Source organism: Palaemon carinicauda, chromosome 4 (assembly GCF_036898095.1).
Source record: "Palaemon carinicauda isolate YSFRI2023 chromosome 4, ASM3689809v2, whole genome shotgun sequence".
Taxonomy (NCBI): Eukaryota; Metazoa; Arthropoda; class Malacostraca; order Decapoda; family Palaemonidae; genus Palaemon; species Palaemon carinicauda.
Window position 1 is genome coordinate 28792693 of NC_090728.1, and position 20000 is coordinate 28812692.

General features: G+C 32.8%; 1 protein-coding gene across 1 annotated transcript in view; it reads left to right on the forward strand.

Annotated features, from left to right (window-relative positions):
- CrebB (Cyclic-AMP response element binding protein B) overlaps positions 1-20000 on the forward strand; it is a 130892-nt gene that overhangs the window by 54634 nt on the left and 56258 nt on the right. Inside the window, 1 exon segment of the mRNA XM_068372105.1 lies at positions 2853-2959. Coding sequence (XP_068228206.1) covers positions 2934-2959 — 26 coding nt within the window. The 5' untranslated portion in view covers positions 2853-2933.

The following is a 20000-nucleotide window of genomic DNA, read 5'->3' on the forward strand; positions in this document are numbered from 1 at the left end:
AACATTTTTGTTTTTGTGAATCCTCTCATTGCAATGTAGTACATTGTTTTATTATTATTATTATTATCCAGGGGATAGCACATATTCTTCTAGCACCCTTACCATTTAAAAGAACAAAATAATTCAGTTGTATTGCTGGAAAATATTAGTAGTTACTTTGTAATTTATATTTGCCTCTTTTTATTGTTAAACATTATAATACAAAAGGAAAAGAATGACATGAATGTTAGATAATGAATTTAAGGATTCAGTACTTATTCTCTTGTCTCGACGTAACTTGTAAAATTTTATAGAAAAGTTTGTATCAAACTATTTAAAGAATTTTGATACCCCCCCATAGTCTTATTCGTTATAAAGAAAGCTAGATTTAACCTGCTCAGTCGTCTATACGTAAATCTTTGTAGAAAATCTCTCTCTCTCTCTCTCTCTCTCTCTCTCTCTCTCTCTCTCTCTCTCTCTCTCTCTCTCTCTCTCTCTCTCTCTCTCTGCAGAATTTTGTTAACCATGTGTGTTTCAATGAAATGGCATTCCTTATTTACATAACGTAAGTTTCTCATCAATAGCCTTGATCGTAATGGTGACCATGTATCTGAATACGAATCATCAGAATTTCAAGGTTACAAGTTCATGACCGATACCTTGTTTGATTAAGTCGTTTGGCTATTTTATCGTTCGTAGAATTATTCTTGAATAGTGAAGGTCATAGTTTCTGACCTTTATCGTAATTATATTTTACATTCTTAGACAAAAACTTCAACTGTTCAATGAGTGTCGACGAACTCAATATCATCAGTTCTCACGCCGCATGTTTGGGTTTGATTGAACGAATGTTTTTATCTTTTTAAAGAATCTTCTCATTTTATTAGTTTTACGGCTAGTGATTCGTATATTATTCTAGTGTTGAATTAATTTACATATAGAAGCAAAACAGTGTTAAACAAAATTACTGTATGCCTTTTTTAACGTTACCAGATAAATGCTTTCTCTCTTTCTGTTCTTAACGTAAAAGCTTTGGAAGTATTTGGGAGCTTGATGTCTCGTTCTCACGATTTAGAACAAGTCTTTATGATAATCACCTTTATTGTTGATCTGGTATTCGAAATATGACAGACAGACAGGCAGAAAAGTATTAGTTATGACAGACAGACAGGCAAAAAAAAAAAAAAAAAGCTTAGAATTATTACAGACAGACAGGCGTACAAAGGCTTAGAATTATAATAGAAACTTATCAGAATTAGGACATACACACTAAATCTGCTCAGAATTATGACAGACACACAGGCAGACTGGCAAACAGGGTACTCGTGCTAAGTAATTTGTCGACAGACATGATCAGGATAAACGTAAACAGTCCACAAGCAACGTCTCAAGTATGTGCTTTAGATGCTTTCTTGGAGGTGGTTGTGTCGGGCATTTTATTTATTTTTTTTCTTGTTTGAATACAGACAATACTGTTATATGTTTTGCAATTATAAATATTATTATTTACGGATTTTTTTTCTTTATATAATTTCACTTTTACATTTTCCTTACCTAGACTTCGTTTAGTATTAAAAAAAAAAACACTGCCACGAGTAAAGGCCATTTTTTTTTCTGTGCGAGCGAGTGTTTTTGTCTTAAGAGGCCGCTGTCACGTCTTTTTATAAGAGGAAATAGCTTGTTTTGGATGAAGCACTAAACAAAACTTCCAAGAATATGTATTTGTCATTCTAGAGAAATGCAGTAGTCATGTCAAGAAAAACTCGGTGTTTATCTCAAATGACTACTACTAAAATCGAGAAAGTTTTATAGGACTTTTAAAAAGATTTTGGAAAGCACCAAGTTGTGTTGTGGTTCGTGCTCAAGATCTAGAATAGAGAGGAGGGCAACATGCTACACTCAAAGACCAAGTTTAAATAAAATAAACAATTGTTTTAAAAGAGAATTCAGATGCTTATTGAATTTAAACATTTCAGCTGTATGTTGAAATTAGTAGCGGAAGGCGAGTACATACGATTTTAAAGGAAAGAAATAAGAAAGAACATAATTTATATATAATAATGATACTTAGATAATGAGTTTATCGTTGCGTGAACGAAAATTTTGCTACGCCAAGAAAATATTGATAAAAAAATCTAAAACCTTTGCCTTCGGTAAAGTACCGAAAAATTATATTGGTGAAACATTATTGTTACGTCAAATAGTTGAGGTGTTAAGTAATGATCTTATAACGCTTGTTCAATTGCAACTTCAACTGAGAAGATAGCGCTTGTTATTTATTATTATTATTATTATTATTATTATTATTATTATTATTATTATTACTTGCTAAGCTACAGGCCTAGTTGGAAAAGGAGGATGCTATATGCACAGGGGTCCCAACTGGGAAAATAGTCCAGTGAGGAAAGGAAACTAGGAAAAATAAAATATTTTAAGAACAGCAACATTATTATACTGTAAATATTTATCTTGTTTTCTTTTTAAAACTTTAATATGTAATGAGGAGAAACTTTCCCCACCTTTATCTATTTACTTTGTAAATTCCATTGAAAGTAATGCGAATGATTCAGATCTACTGTATCTGTTAGTAGAGAACGTTAGTTTCTTAGTTTGTTAGGCATTCTTAGGTTCTTCTGTTGAAGCATCCTTGGTTTTTACTGTTTTGTTCAGTGTGCAGGTAACACTCATTGCCTGTAACCGTAAGTATTATAGTGTTTATTTTTATTTTTTACCTTTTGTGTTTTTTGGAATTATAATGAAATTATAGTTTTCACGCCATATCTTATATTATTTGAACATCTGAATACTGTCCAATATGAAAAATAATGAATGATTTAGAATTTTTTGTGACTGAAAATAAACTTGTTACACAGGAAAAGGAGACCTAGAGAGTGTTGTGTTGTCGGACTGACATACAGTAGGTGTTGGAACAGAAGTGCCATTAAATCCTGAAGATGCGAAAGTTCTTGCAAGATCATAGGTGAGTGGTGATATGTTTAAAGGAAAGGTTGATGAGCTGCTGGTGGACCTTCTTGTTACGCGTGTGAAGAGGGCGATGGTGTGGAAGTTTTATACACAGTGGTTTACCTCTCAAAGGAGAACACAAGTAGGTCTATACCTCACTTGCAAGGTTGCCTTGGGTGATGGGGTTGCAGCACAACCCTGTACTTGTGTTGCAAAAAGTTGGAGAAGAACTAATTTTCCGGTATTGAATTATGAATGTGCTTGGATGTGGCCCAGGAGGATAGAGAGAGGTGAATGTCATAGATTAATTAAAGGACTTTATTCTTGACTGGTTCGGGAATATTGAGTAAATGGGACCATGTCTGGGATGACATAGAGATTCAGGGAGACTCCAGAGACGAGTGATAAGTACAAATGTGTTCACCAAGGATTACGTTTGTTGAAGTAAGTGTGAAAGAGGAAAGCGGACACTGTGTGTATGTTAGGGCTCGGAAAGACTAATATTTGGAAGAGTGGATCCGTGCCGAGATGGGTTGAAGGAGATAGACGCTATATAAAGCAATACTGTATGCACGGAGTAATTGGAATTGAGAGATTCTTGTTTTTTTTTTTTTTGCAAGGGATTTGACTGGTAGGATTAAGTGATTTGTAAAGTATTGATATTTTGAAAATGGAAAATACGAGGGGCATGGCTTGATTGTTCATAATAGATTAATAAAAGTAAAGCCGTTTGATACAATGGTGAGAACAGAGAGAATCTTAATAAGTAGCAGGTTGTCCAAGGCACCAACCACCCTGTGAGATACTACCGCTAGAGAGTTATTGGATCCTTTGACTGGGCAGATAATACTACTGCACATCAAGTGGTCTGGCCTATTCATTGCACGTTTTCCTCTCCTCAAACAGCTGACTTCACTAAGCTATTTTCCACTTGTTAAGGGTAGAATAGACTCTTTAACTATGGTAAATAGCTCTTCTAAGAGAAGGACACTTCAAAATCAAACCATTGTTCTCTAGTCTTGGATAGTGACATAGCCTCTTTACTATGGTCTTGCACTGTCTTGGTTTAGAGTTATATTGCTTGATGGTGATTCGGGCACACTATTCTATGTTTCCTTTCCTCACTGGTCTATTTTTTCTGTTGGAGCTCTTGGGCTTATAGTATCCATCTTTTCAACTAGCGGTGTAGCTTGGCTAGTAATAATAATGATGATAATAATATCTGAGCAATATTTTGTTGGAGCTAAAGTTAAAGGTAGTTTCAAATGGGGATGGAGAGTCCAAAGTGTGCCTATAAATGTTAAGAGAAGTAAGGTTGATTTAAAAAAGTGAGATTACCATATAGGTACATGGACATAAAGGGGCTAGGTTTAAGAGTCTGATGACTAAACTAGCGAATTTTATGAGTTGTATACAATAAATGAACGAAGATACAAGCAAGATTTACAAGATATAGTCACATAGGAAAAATGCTATGCTCAGGGGTGATGTGAAGGTCTTTTTTTTTTTTTTTTTTTTTTTTTTTTTTTTTCAAATGGGTTGTACGAGAATAGGATCCACGAAAGCTAACTTTTGTGGATATGGAAGGATTGTTTTGCTAACTCTTCGCTACCGAAGTCAAATTGGGATCTTAGTTGAAATTAGAAAAAGAAAGTGGGTGGTTGTCCTTAATATTAATTGTTTGATGAAGTGATTAAAAGGCTGTTATAAGTGAAATGATCAATCAGTATGTCTTTGGAGAGGAGGTGGGAGAAAGTGAAAGCTTGTGAGAAGTGGATGAGTCCTTGATATTGTAGGGAAAGGATATTTATTGTCAAGAAAAGCTGGGTTGCGCCAATGTTTGTAGGGTTATTCTACGCGTGGTTGGTGACTCTTGCCTATGAATATGAAGAGTTCATTCTTGTTTTAAGAGCGAACAAGAAAGAGAGCATTTTATATCTACTCTGAATAATAGGATGAAGGTTGACACTATGATAAACTCGACTTGGCGTTTTTATCTTGTTGTTATATTAGATCTGCTTTTCTCAAGATTTATAACACTAATGAAAGGATTGCTGAAAAGGACAACATTCTAACGCATTAATTAACAATATTAATATCTAATACTATATAATACTTCTGGTGTGTGATATACTAATTAACATAACCTATACATAAGGGTAATTAATAGCCTAGAGGAATGTAAAACTTATAGTTTAAGCAGTCGGATATATATTTTGAAGGGTTTTTTATATATTGTATGGGTATAAACTCGAACTTCGTGGAACATTTTTATCTTAATTTTTGCCATTCTGAAGGGGGATTTTTTAGAGGGATACCATAAGTTCTTACAAGTTTTGTATTAGGAATTTTATTTATGTATGGTCATTTCTATCCTTTGAATTACTCAGGGATCCACGAGAAAGTCATTAAATACGGAATATTTCTCTTAAATAATTGTATTAAATATGAAAAGTTAATTTCTGTTGTTACAGAAAGTTTATAATAATTGTTGCGTGTGAATTATCAACGAAACAAAAACAAATGTCCTGTATCCATACTGCTAAGGTACTGTACTACACATAGCAACGCACTCAAGTCCAATCATTAATTCTGAGGCATTCTCTAACCTCTTCCATATTAGAGACCGATTTCCCTGTGATTGACTTTTTTGTTAGGTCATTCCTTGCGAATTTGGGTGCACGTGAAATCGGTCTTCACTGTTTAATATCAAGGGCCACTTAGTCTTCTTGTATAAGAATAACATTTATATTGCCTGCCTGCCAGATCTTTTATTATATAAGAAAGTTTTTCTATTAAAAGGATTTTTTTAGCATATTTGAAATTTGTATAAAGTTTAAGGCAATATGGAAACTTTGCAAGATCAAGGTGGTTGCCTTTTACTTTACTTTAAAGCTGTTTTCCTGATCCTATAACACACAGAAAACCCTACGCACTGCTGGACCTACAATATCTGTTTGACGTATACATTCTTTGGTATTTAGAGTATCACAAAGCATATTCCATGCCAATTGTCAAATCCACATTATTGAAACACTTGGAAAACAAGAAAGTCTTCAGTTTCCTCTTGAAAGCCTCAATATCATCAATCTTTCGGATGTTTAGTAAGAATTTGTTTTATAATCATGGGGCCTTATATTTGAAAGCTCTAGAACCTACAGTAGACATACATCTCGATTCCAATAACTTGAAACCATATGTAACTATTCACCTGTCTACACGATTCGTTGGCTGCACGATATGCAGCAATTCTTTTAGATATTTTGAACGTCCGGTTCTGTTTAACTTGATGAGTTATTGCTCGTATCTTAAACTCGATTCTTGCTTTAATAGGCAGCTACTATGCATTTCTGGCAAAAAAATAGTGTGTGTTTTCCTTTAATATCTTCCATGCTAATTACTTGATCACAATGATACTTTGACACAGCACTCTATAGACCTCCCCCTAATTTTTGATAATTTGATGCATTGGTAAATCTGATTAATTAAGGTGTTTACTCTTGTACTAAAAAAGCTTAAGCCAAGTGAATTGGGTGAGTAGGTAAAGCCATTCGAATACCTACACTCCCCCGTCCCTCCCATCTCCTTTCTCCCTCTTCCTTGACCATCCTCCTATCCCTGCAGTAACACCAATTCCTAGTCTCTCCTGTGTCACTTACTCTACCTTTTTTGTAACCTGTTATATTTGTTAATAACTGATATAATGGAGATGTTCAATTCTTGTGATAATTCTTATTAATATTTCGTGCTATTGTAGTATTTTGGCAGGGTGTATAAGGAGTTTAAAGTTTTCAGCCTATTTATCCAACTTGATGAACCTGCCCTTAGGGCTTCTTAAATCCTTATAGTTTCGTGCAACATACGGCTACGACTTGGAAAGATAACTTAAATTCAATCTCATAATACAGCTTAAGACCCATCATACAATTACAAAAGATTCAGATATCTAAAGCTAAGCTTTATTCCCTTATAAGGGTGGGTTTATCAAGTTGGATAAATAGGCTAAAGGCCATAAACTCCTTATACACGCGGACGAAATACAACAAGAATCCGATATATCCATTCTATCATTTATTAACAAATATAACAGGTTACAGAAAAGGTAGTGTAAGGGATACCGGAGAGACTAGGAATTAGTGTTACTGGAGGGGTAGGAGGATGGTCAAGAAAGAGGGGGGAAGGAGAGGGGAGGGATGGGGGAGTGTAGGTCTTCGAATGGCTTTACCTACTCACCCGATTCACTTGGCTTCAGCTTTGTTAGTACAAGAGTAAACATCTTAATTCACGAGATTTGAAAATGCATTATAGTATCAAATATTAGAGAGAGGTCTATAGAGTGCTGTGCCAAAGTACCTTTCTGATCAAGTAATAGCATGAGAGATATTAAAGAAAAACACACCATTTCTTGCCAGAAATGCATAGTAATTTAATTCAGTTATTATAGGAGTAATCCTTTCTCATGGTGGGACACCTTTTATCTGTCTTGCTCCTCTGTTTATCATGTTTTGCAATTTCTCTTACGTTGTACTTGGGTAGAGTATCACAGATGGAGTTACAGTAGACAATCCTTATAGTATATATATATATATATATATATATATATATATATATATATATATAGATATATATATATATATATATATATATATATATATATATATATATATATATATATATATATATATATATAGATATATATATATATATATATATATAGATATATATATATATATATATATATATATATATATATATATATATATATATATAGATATATATATATATATATATATATATATATATATATATAGATATATATATATATATATATATATATATATATATATAATTTTGGTATACTAGGCGTACTACATTGTATTGCCATATTTAGACTCCAAACAAAGCTACTGTATATAATGTAATCTTCATATTTGTAAATATTTATTTTGTTCATGAAAATATTTCGAAAAACAAATATTCACCGATAACCAAAATGAGGAAGTAGAGGAACGGGTGAAATTAGTATGTAAAAGCGTAACATCGCATGCTCATATTATGTATTAGTATTAATACACTAGAAAGAGGATTCTCTCTCTCTCTCTCTCTCTCTCTCTCTCTCTCTCTCTCTCTCTCTCTCTCTCTCTCTCTCTCTCTCTCTCTCTCTCGTTTCCTGTGGGTAAAACCGATCTTCAGGTAATCTATGTTGCCGTCCAAACCAAACTACTGTATAGTGGTCAAAAGCAAGAGGCCCAAATTGAAGATGTAGGTCAGGTTTCACCTCCAGAGGATTTTAGGTCTTGTAACTCTCTTCGGTGACGTTAACGTGGTCGTCTTTAATAAGTGTCTCGAGTTACTGTAGGTATTCGTCCGTTGTTCAAACTATGTTATCGCTACCGTCTCCCCCCCTTCCTTCTTTACTCATCTTTTGCGTTATAATACGGATTTTTAAGTAAAAAATATATTGCATTAAATCACCAATGCTGGCTCGATAGATAAATGTGAAGCTTGTTTAAGTGAAAGGAGTACAGCAAGGAGACCATTTAACCTCCTTGGAATGCAGTGACCAGGGATTACTGACCCGTGTTTAGTGTATAGGGTTCAAAATAAGGAGTGGTCAGTACCCGAGGAGCCTTGAGGAAATCCCTGTTTCGTTAAAGGATAAAGTAGGACTCCCAGTGCGAAAACAATAAATCTTTTATGAGGTTTGAGAATTCTAATTATCCTCAGTGTCTTACAAATCGATCATGGTTTAGGTCATTAAAAGGAAAAGGGAAACTACCATAGGCTAATTTCACCTTAACTGCATTACACGTGTACTGTATGTATAGGAGAGCCATTTATTGCTGACACCCCCCTTAATTGTCAAAGTGTCTGCTTAATGTTTTCGTTTCATTTTAAACTTGCGATATATTTATCTTAAATATAACACGTATTTACTCCGATATGACGACTTTAGAGGAAAAAATTAGAAATTTTGTCCTGAAGAATATACCTTCTGAATTTTTTATCATTATTTATTAGAGTCAGATGCTATTTTTGTATTTTTCATTTGCAGCTAGACGATAAATTTCATACGTGGCTCATAACAAAATTGTAGAAACGCCGACAATAGTAAAGCTTAAACGTTTCATTTACTGTTCGGTATTATGACTGCCGTTGATTATATTTCTTCACTGAGTTAATTTTGAAGATAATTCTCCAAAAATCTTACCAAGCGATTGTTATATTCTTTTCTCCACGTAGTACATAAATTAGATTAGGAAGAAATTTGGAATACAATCTTGAAACGCAAAACCAGTAGGACTGGTTCTGACATTAGTCTGAGACTTTCATTTGTGGTTTTATTCTTCTTATATATGTAGGTGTTTATTCCACTTCTACTAAGAAGCATGTAGTTTATTTTTTTATTTTGAATTAATCAAGCTTCTTATTTTGCGAAAGAGCCTTCATTTGGGGTTATCTGTGAAGAAATGCCTCGATCAGGGTGAATCTTCAACACAAGTTCTCCTTTCGCCAAATTTACAGAAGTTTTAGCAGTTATTTATTTGAAATCGAGAATTGGTGAAAATATCTAAAAGATATGATATGACAAAAAGATCCTAATGAAATTGTCTGATAATATATACTTTTGGCTTTCACTCAAGAAGACTTCTGTGAGATGTAAACTATTAAAATTAAATTTGTTTTGTAGTAAAATTGCATTAAACAAGGCAATGTAAAGCTTGTTCTAAATCGTGTATTAGTTAGCTGGAAGTAGTAGGAAATTATTTATAACGATTATGAACTGGGAATACACCATTTATATTCTTTTTATTTATGGCGGTCTCACAGAAACAAAATAACATTTCAGTTACTTGAAAATAAAAGATACGAAACCAGAGAACTGTCAGTGCGCCTAGTGCGGTGCACTGTAGTCATTACTAAAGCCCTTTCTTGCACTTAATTTATGTCCTACTTTGCACCCGTTCTTGCTTTTTTCTATTTTCCTCTCCAACCTGTTTTAACTTTTCCCTCCTTGTGTAACTCTGGGGTTTTATCCCACACGGCCAGCGCCTGGTTATTTAGGCCAAATGTATAGATCGAATCCAACCCAAAGAGAACACAAAACAACAATCAATGATGGTGGTATTTCAAAGAAACTTGTATCTCCAAGAAAAGACTGCTCTCAGCGTTATACGGTTGATGAAAATTGTCTGGTGTTATACCTTTTCATTTTAAGTCATTAAGTGGACTACATGAATAGTTATATGAGTAATTTCAACTTGGCACCAGGAAATAAGGTTGCAAAATTTATTTGCTTAGGGAAAAAATTTAGCTTAGAATTTTAAGCAAAATACTGGTACAAATTTCACTGGAGTATTTTTTCGTGTCATTTTATTCCACAAAATGAAATGTAATTAAACTATTTTGTCAAGTCCCTATTCTATTAGATGGAGAGGTAAGGTGAAGGATGATATAGAGAGAGAAGAGATTCAGTGGAAGAGGATACCTCTCTCTCTCTCTCTCTCCTCTCTCTCTCTCTCTCTCTCTCTCTCTCTCTCTCTCTCTCTCTCTCTCTCTCTCTCTCTTATATAGGGAGGTAGTGACGTTAATGCTCCTCACAAGGTGTACTGTAGAAATTACTTAAGGGTCAAGGCCAGCTCTGTAGGAGTCAAGTTTGACAAATTGGGCTGTTTTCTTTTCTTCCATCTTGCATTCCAACCTCTTCTTACTTTTAACTTATATTTAACATTAGTGTTTTAGCTTAGAGGCACTTGGTTCGTGAATGGCCTTATAGGCTCCAACGCTGGGCTATTTAGTCCAAATATATAAATATATCCATGCTCTGTCTAGTTTTATAAATTAGTATATTTTTTAAAAGTGTGCATTGATGTTTTCTTTTGTTTAAACTTATAATGTATGTTATATATAGAACTTGTGCCATTGTTTACTCGCGATACTAACGAGGATTCATTTTTGTTCGTTACAAGGGAATATAAATAGAGATTTTTTTATTTTTATTTTGGTTACAGGATATATATATCTCGAAGCGGAATATCTTTATTCCGATTTAGAAATAACGCTTTCCATGAGTAGTTTGGAACGGGAAAAATGTTGTGTGAATATAATTAAGGAAAATCGGATAGTTATCGGAATTTTTTTTATTTACCCACAGGAAGGAATGATTTTGTTATCCGATTCATTACATAGTGTCGGTCTTAATAGTCCACACCATTGCTGTCGCATTTTTCGGGAATTTAGTTTCCAAAGTTCAAATCCGGTTATATCGTGCACCGCAAGGTCTATACCTGGTTCTTTTTTTTAAAGGGGTCTTTGTGTTAAGCCTGGAGTTTATCAAGGCCAAGATAAGTATGCACTTACAAGTGGTTGGGAGGGAGGTTCCGGTGTAAATAACCGTCATATCCACGCGTTGCAGAAGATACTCTACGCTCTCGTTTACTTTCCCACCAACTTATTTGTATGAAATCGGGTATTCTAGCTTACTTTCCATTCACAAAATCAAAACAGCTCAAAGGAATTTAGATGCCGACCCTCGATGGGCTTTAGCTATTAGTCTAAAACTGCTCCTCTGTTGACCTGGCTAGCTGATAAAAAACAGTGCCAGTCATTTAATTGATAACATTTGCAGCTGATGTAGTAAGAAGGTAGTATATGATTTTGAAACTTGGCGTGTCTGTCTACTTTGAAAATAAGACTGCGCAGCCATGAGTAGAAATATGTGATTTTTTTTCTTTCAATTTTTCTGTAGAACTTATTTTTTTTCTACTTATCACGAAAGAGAAGGCCTACTTGGATGATACTGATTATATTCAAAAGGGTACGTGAGGAATAGGGGGAAAACTCCCTTACAGTAGAATATTTGATAAACCTTGATGTATATGATCCTAATTTGTTCATGGTGAACTTTCAGCTAGTTTGTACCATTCTATTTGGTTATAAGTTCTCATTATGCTTATGAATTAGTTTCGATGTCTCCATGAAAATACAGAACAATTCGTGATACATTTTCAATCCATTTAGTTGAGCAAATCCAATTAAATATCCATTTTTCGGACTATTTTATTACCGTATTTAATGGAACTACTTCATAAGCGGGTATGAATTTACCAACTGTTGTATTTTTATTATTGAAAGTATACAACCTGTTGATAAAACAACTTTAAAAGGCTTCAACTTTAAACGCAAGCTTTCATAAGAATAGGATGGCAAGTTGAATTTTAAAGATATTTATATAAAAAACAGCAATGCTACTTAAGTTTTATGGCAATGATACAAGGCTTTTTTTTAGCAGGACAGCACCTCGTAATTTCACAGTAATATCGCAAGGAAAACCATTGCACAATTTTATCATTATAATAAATGGGCCTCTTTTGTAATTGATCTTTGTAGCTCAACAGAATCTCGATGCTGATTCAGTCAAAAATGATTCGTACAACATAGAATAGGACCTGGAAGTAAAGACTTATTATAGTTCTGTATGGACACTGTTTAACGATCAACGGGGTTTCAGAAATTGAAATTGGTTGCCGAGTTATTGAACAATAAGGGGCAAGAAATGAAAGAGTTAATTAGACAGTCAAATAAGGATTTTGTTAACGAGAAACGTCCTATATGCCTTGAAAAAATATAAAAATTGAGAAGAGCTAATGTAAGATGGTCAAAAGAAGTTTCCCTTATGGTCTAAATCAAAGTTACTCGTGTCTGCAAAAACGATACTGCTACTTCGAACATTCTTGATTTTAAGATAAGCTTTCACGTAATTTTACTATTCTTGAAGATGTTTCCAGTATGGCCTCTGATTTATACACTATTCTATAATCCAATCCAATCCAGAGTCGGTGTACTTGTAGGTGGCCTTGGACGAGGCTGGCTTCCTTTTGATGATCACCCGGAGAAGAATCTCTACTAGTTTTTCCGCACGTGTGCATGGATGATTGTTTGGTTAATTACTGTTTTTTAAGCATTAAGGAAGTGGGTTATGCTCTTTTCTGTGATTATGTATAGAAAACAGTTCATGCTATGATTTTGTTGTTATATATGTTTCTTGTTCACATACTGACATTTTCAAAGCCATGTATGTTTGTTTCATGTCCCTTTGGGTAGAGGGCTTTATATATCTCAGGGGCAATTTGCAGTTTCAAAAACTGTTTATTTAGTATGCTGGCCTATTAAAAACGTCCTTGGGTCACTATCTGTTAGACGGAAGTTCGAGCCTCCCTCAGATTGGATAGTTTCTGCAACCTCACTGTCCCTGTGAGCTAGGGATAGGGGTTTTGGGGAGAGCCTATAGGTCTACCTGTTCGGTCATCAGAAGCCATTACCTGCCAAACCCCACCCCCCCTCCCTCTGCTCCTAGCTCGAAGGGGGAGGGGGTACTGGGCACTGATTAAATGTATACTGTATATGGTCGGTCTCTAGGTCATTGTCCTATCCCTTGCGTCTGTCATTCATGGGCGACCTTTATGCTAATGAAAGTTTATATGAATGTTGTTTATATATTAAGTTCACTACAGTTATTACTGTTGAAATCTCATTTCATTACCTATTTTGTATGTAGTATTTTGAACACATCCACACGCAGTACATAAACAGACACATATATACTGTGTATATATATATGTATATATATATACAGTACATATATATATATATATATATATGTATATATATATACATATATATATATATTAAATATATAATATAATATATATATGTATATATGTATGTATGTATGTATATATATATATATATATATATATATATATATATGTGTATATATATATATATATATATATATATATATATATATATATATAATGTGTGTGTTTGTAAGAAAATAAAGATTATTAATATTTCATCACACGTCTTTCTCTTTTTTGAAGTGGTGGTGGCACCTGCTGGTAACCATCTAGTTTTCTAAGTATTAATAGGATAGGCAAAAAGTAGCCTAATATAATCTCTCTCTCTCTCTCTCTCTCTCTCTCTCTCTCTCTCTCTCTCTCTCTCTCTCTCTCTCTCTCTCTCTCTCTCTCAGTAGTATCCACTTCTTCATATGATTTGGCTCTCTTTGCATTCACGTCTTTGTCAGACACAGGTGCCACCACAGAAACTTAGCGTGTGACGTCATTGCATTCTTGGGGCTTCCCCAGTGCTCGTTCTTGATCGGAGTGGGTTATGGCTTGTATTTGTATTTGTTAAAGTACATACGATAATAGTAGTAATAATAATAATAATAATGAGATTACAATAGGTATTTGTATATCAAATGATTCCTTAACTATTGAACTTATCATTTTTTTTCATGATGAATTCTTATGTTTTTAATAGAAAACTTTAGAAATCAAGAAAAATAGAAAATATGATGGTGTTCAAATTATTATTTTCCTTTTAAAGGTTTCGAACCAATCTAAAATTAGGAGGGATGCCAAAAGAGGCTGTCAATGAGAGGAAGTGCTTGAGGTGGGAGGTGATGCTTATTATAATTAACGATTCCTATTTAAAGCCAGCCAGTATTGACATACACCCCCGTCCATCCACATATATGTATACAAGTGAAACATCTAATGTCACAAGTAACCATGGTGAATTATATATATTTAGGTAGTAGGTTGGCCAGGGCACCAGCCACCCTTTGAGATACTACCGCTAGAGTTATGGAGTCCTTTGATTGGCCTGACAGTACTACCTTGGATCCTTCTCTCTGGTTACGGTTCATTTTACTTTTGCCTACACATACACCGAATAGTCTGGCCTATTCTTTACATATTCTTCTCTGTCATATACCTGACAACACCGAGATTACCAAACATAATTCTCTCAAGAGGTTACCTATTAAACTGTCATTGTTCAGTGGCCACTTTCCTATAGGTAAGGGTAGAAGAGATTCTTTAGCTATGGTAAACAGCTTTTCTAGGAGAAGGACACTCCAAAATCAAACCATTGGTCTCTTAGTCTTGGGTAGTGCCATAGCCTCTGTACCATGGTTTTCCACTGTCTTGGATTAGAGTTCTCTTGCTTGAGGGTACACTCGAGCACACTATTTTATCTTATTTCTCTTCCTCGTTTTGTTAAAGTTTTTATAGTTTATATAGGAGATATTTATGGTATTAATGTTCTTAAAATATTTTATTTTTCCTTGTTTCCTTTCCTCACTGTATTATTTTCCCTGTTGGGGCCCCTGGGCTTATAACATCCTGCTTTTCCAACTACAGTTGTAGCTTAGCAAGTAGTAATAATAATATATACATATATATATATATATTATATATATATATATGTATATATATATATATATATATATATATATATATATATATATATATATATATATATTATCGCCTTTGATATTCAGAATGTTTGGTTACATTCGAATATGAATAGTTGAAAATAATAATTTCCCTCCTCCAATGAAACCTCTCTCTCTCTCTCTCTCTCTCTCTCTCTCTCTCTCTCTCTCTCTCTCTCTCTCTCTCTCTCTCTCTCTCTCTCTCTCTCATATATATATATGTGTGTGTGTGTGTGTGTGTGTATTACACACACACACACACACACACTAGTTAAGGGAAGTTAAAGTTTTCAGCCAACCTTTGTGATCCATCATTAAATCTTTACTTAACCGAGTATTCTTAAGAACAGTTCCAAGCAGATGGAACTACACTTTATTACAGTGCTTTTATCATTCAAATGCAATTTATTGATAAAACTGGAACACAAACTATGGATTGGATTCAGTAGAATTATAAGATATTGAGCAGAGACCGTCCCTGTCACCGGTGAGGTCATCCAACGTCGTCATGAGTATTCAAAGCTGGTCTGAAAGAAAATGGTTATCTTCAGACAAGAATCTAGGGAGGGTGGTGCAATTATTATTGAAGGGAATCTCTGCAATATAACTGTTTGAAAGTGTAATAAGGAAGCAAAAGTTTTGAATGTTATAAGCGAATGTTAAGCCAGGCCTCCTTTATAGAAGTGAAGTTTGAAACAAAATATAGATGTAAGTGAACTGTCAAGATACAACATAAAGGTAGTAAACATAGATTGTATTGATAAGGTGGACCAGTTTTTTTTTCACGTGGTTTGATTACCTGGAAAATTTGTATGGAACTATACGTTGATGTATGCACAATTCAGGAATTTTAGGTGGAGATAAGACTATTAATTGCTGACAATGTTATGAAGTGAAAGAGTACGTAAGGTTCAGACAATTGAAACTTTGACAATAAAGGGACCAGCTTGCTGATAGTAACCATTTTGCGCAGGTGTATGAAATGGCTGATATTGTGTAAGTTTGCAACCCCCCCCCCTCTCTCTCTCTCTCTCTCTCTCTCTCTCTCTCTCTCTCTCTCTCTCTCTCTCTCTCTCACATATATGTGTATATATATATATATATATATATATATATATATTATATATATATATATATATATATATAATATATATTATATATTATATATATATATATATATATATATATATATATATATATATATATATATATATATATATATATATGTGAATGTGCTCTGGTTCACGTCAAATTTTCAATTATCGTCGCTTACGTTAGACATTTGTAATCGATTGACTGTACGAACTTTGTAGGTTAGCCCTTGTATTTCCCTAGTAAAAAAGGTTCAGGCGAGTGCCGTGTGTTATATATTTTATGACTATTGATTCTTTCCAGTGGTGTTGCCATTTTCTTGAGAATAGCAATGGACAGTTGAACACTACCTTCACTCACACACACTCTTATTGTTAGTGCTTTAGTAGGTGCAGTATATATGTCAGTTTCTCAAAACTTGCTGATGATTGAAGTAAGAGATACCGCCTACTGTGTGTTTCATGGGAAATTCCATCTGTTTGTTGTGTACTGTGAAGGCCAAGCGAGTAATCACCAGTCCTTGGCAAGGATTTCTGATTCAGCGTGCGAATGATTTTACCGAGGACAACACATGTTAGTTCCGAAATCACTGTTATTAAAAAATAAAATTCTAACCTCTCTCTCTCTCTCTCTCTCTCTCTCTCTCTCTCTCTCTCTCTCTCTCTCTCTCTCTCTCTCTCTCTCTCTCCATCATTATTTTATCACCTGGTGAACTGATTGATGACATGAAATATGCAAATCAAGCGATGTGGTAATTAACAAGTATATATATATATATATATATATATATATATATATATATATATGTATCTGTATATATATATTATATATATATGTATGTATATATATATATATATATATATGTATGTATATATATATATATATTTATATATGTGTGTCTGTGTATACTGTATATATACACATACTGCATGTTTATAAATATATATATATATATATATATATATATATATATATATATATATATATTCATATTTATATATGTGTGTCTGTGTATACTGTATATATACACATACTGCATGTTTATAAATATATATATATATATATATATATATATATATATATATATATATATATATATATATAGCCTATATACACGTGTGTGCTAGTGGTGAAGTAGGTTTGTGTCAGCATGTAGGCTGACGGAAGTTTTTGGTCGAAATATTTATAGCTACTGTGAACGCAGCGATGACGTAATCGTTTCGTCTCCGGGAATTGCAGGGATTCCTTATTATCATCATCCCGACGCCCAGGATGGTGACTCACCAGGAGTCAGCTGTCAATTTTCTTTTCTTTCTTTTTTCTTTCGAGTTGTGTGTTGTTGTATTGAGATTTAGTTGACTAGTTGAATTTTTATTTTACATTTTTGGGAATTTCTATATTTATAATTTATATTACTAGGAATGGAATGATAGATTTGAAACTTTTCATCGGAATTATTATTTAGTGGCTTAAATTTTAATACGAATATATTTTTAACCCTTTTATTTTTCTCGTTTTATATTGGGTTGGTCAACGAGCATTTTCATCATGTGAATTCTTTAGATTACCGGTAACTATTATTTGATGTATATTGTTTTAATATATTCTTTATTTTTCATTTATACCAGTGATTAATGCAATTCCGTAGGTTTCAGAATCAATTTATGGATAAAATATTGTATATCCTAAAGTTTCAAGAACCAAAATTCTTAACTGTGATAGCTACTAACACACAAATTTAAATTCTTAACTGTGATAGCTACTAACACAAATTTAAATTCTTAACTGTGATAGCTATTACCACACATATTAACACAAATTATATATATATATATATATATATATATATATATATATATATATGTATATATATATATATATGCATATATATATATATATATATATATATATATATATATGCATATATATATATATATATATATATATATATATATATATGCATATATATATATATGCATATATATATATATATATATATATATATATATATATATGCATATATATATATGCATATATATATATATATATATATATATATATATATATATGTATATATATATATATATATATATATGCATATATATATATATATATATATATATATGCATATATATATGCATATATATATATATATATATATATATATATATATGCATATATATATATATATATGCATATATATATATATATATATATATATATATATATATATATGCATATATATATATGCATATATATATATATATATATATATATATATATGTTTGTATGTAAGTATATATATATGTATATATATGCATATATATATTCATATATATATATATATATATATATATATATATATATATATATATATATAAACACATCTTCATTGCTCTATTGTTTCCCGTGACTTAAGATACATGGTTTGACGTCAGAAAATAGCTTACATGCAGCCGAACCGAAATAGAATATTTATTATTTCGTAGCTGGGGACTTTCTGGACCTGCTCCATATTTGTCTTTTACCAAAAAAAAAAAAAAAAAAAAAAAAAAAAAAAAAAAAAAAAAAAAAAAAAAAAAAAAAAAAAACAGTTCGATTGGTGATATTTAGTCATAAGGAAAGCAATTCAGGATATTGTCTCGACATATTTTTTGGTGATTAATAAATGAGAATGCTTAAATAGGGAAATTGTGATGCACAGAACATGTATTGTGATTAATTTTCTTGCAGTTTTATTTCGAACACCAAAATTAGTAGACTAGGTGAGAATTTTACTCAGCAATTAGCCCCTTTACTCTGCTGTGAATGTTACTGTTAATATTTTTTATATGTCCTGTAGTTTCTATTTTTTTATGAACAGTTATAATTTCTTCCAATCAATTTTAGTTCATCGTAATTTCGTAGATCAAGCATCGGATTTTTAAACCTGATTAGATTTCATTGTTGGGTGTTTTAATGATAAATTTTCCAATAATTAGGAATTTTTTTTTTTTTTTCTGAGAAGAATCCGTGTCCAAAAATATAGTTCTAGAATTATTAGCAGTGTCACCATTATAAAATATTCTTTAGTCGCTGTTATTATTATCATCACTTGACCTAGACATTGATGGTATAATCTAGGGGACGGTATGATCTAACCTTATGTAAGGTCCCTTCCGTCAACATTCTTTTATAATAGCCATTTGGGAGAGAGAGAGAGAGAGAGAGAGAGAGAGAGAGAGAGAGAGAGAGAGGTATATAATATACTTTCATGTTATCTTCCTCTCTGGAGTACGACAAGTGTAAGCCTAAACTCCTGTACCCGTGTGATATTGTTGCATAGATAACATGAAAATATATTGTATACCTCTCTCTCTCTCTCTCTCTCTCTCTCTCTCTCTCTCTCTCTCTCTCTCTCTCTCTCTCTCTCTCTCTCTCTCTAGTCCTTGGATCGAACTTTGGTCTTTTTCAGAGTACTAAGCAGAACTAAATGAATGTAAAGATGATTGAAGTTGAATTGTTTGCAAACAAATATTTTAAATGAAGAATAAACGTTATTTGTGTGTAATTATGACATTCAGGGTGAATATTTTCAGTGTTAGTAATGAGGTTGATATTAGTCGGTTGTGAGATGTTGGCTTTGCTTGTGCAGACGTCTTTGTTAGATTCTGTGTTTTGGGTGAGGGATGCTTCGAGA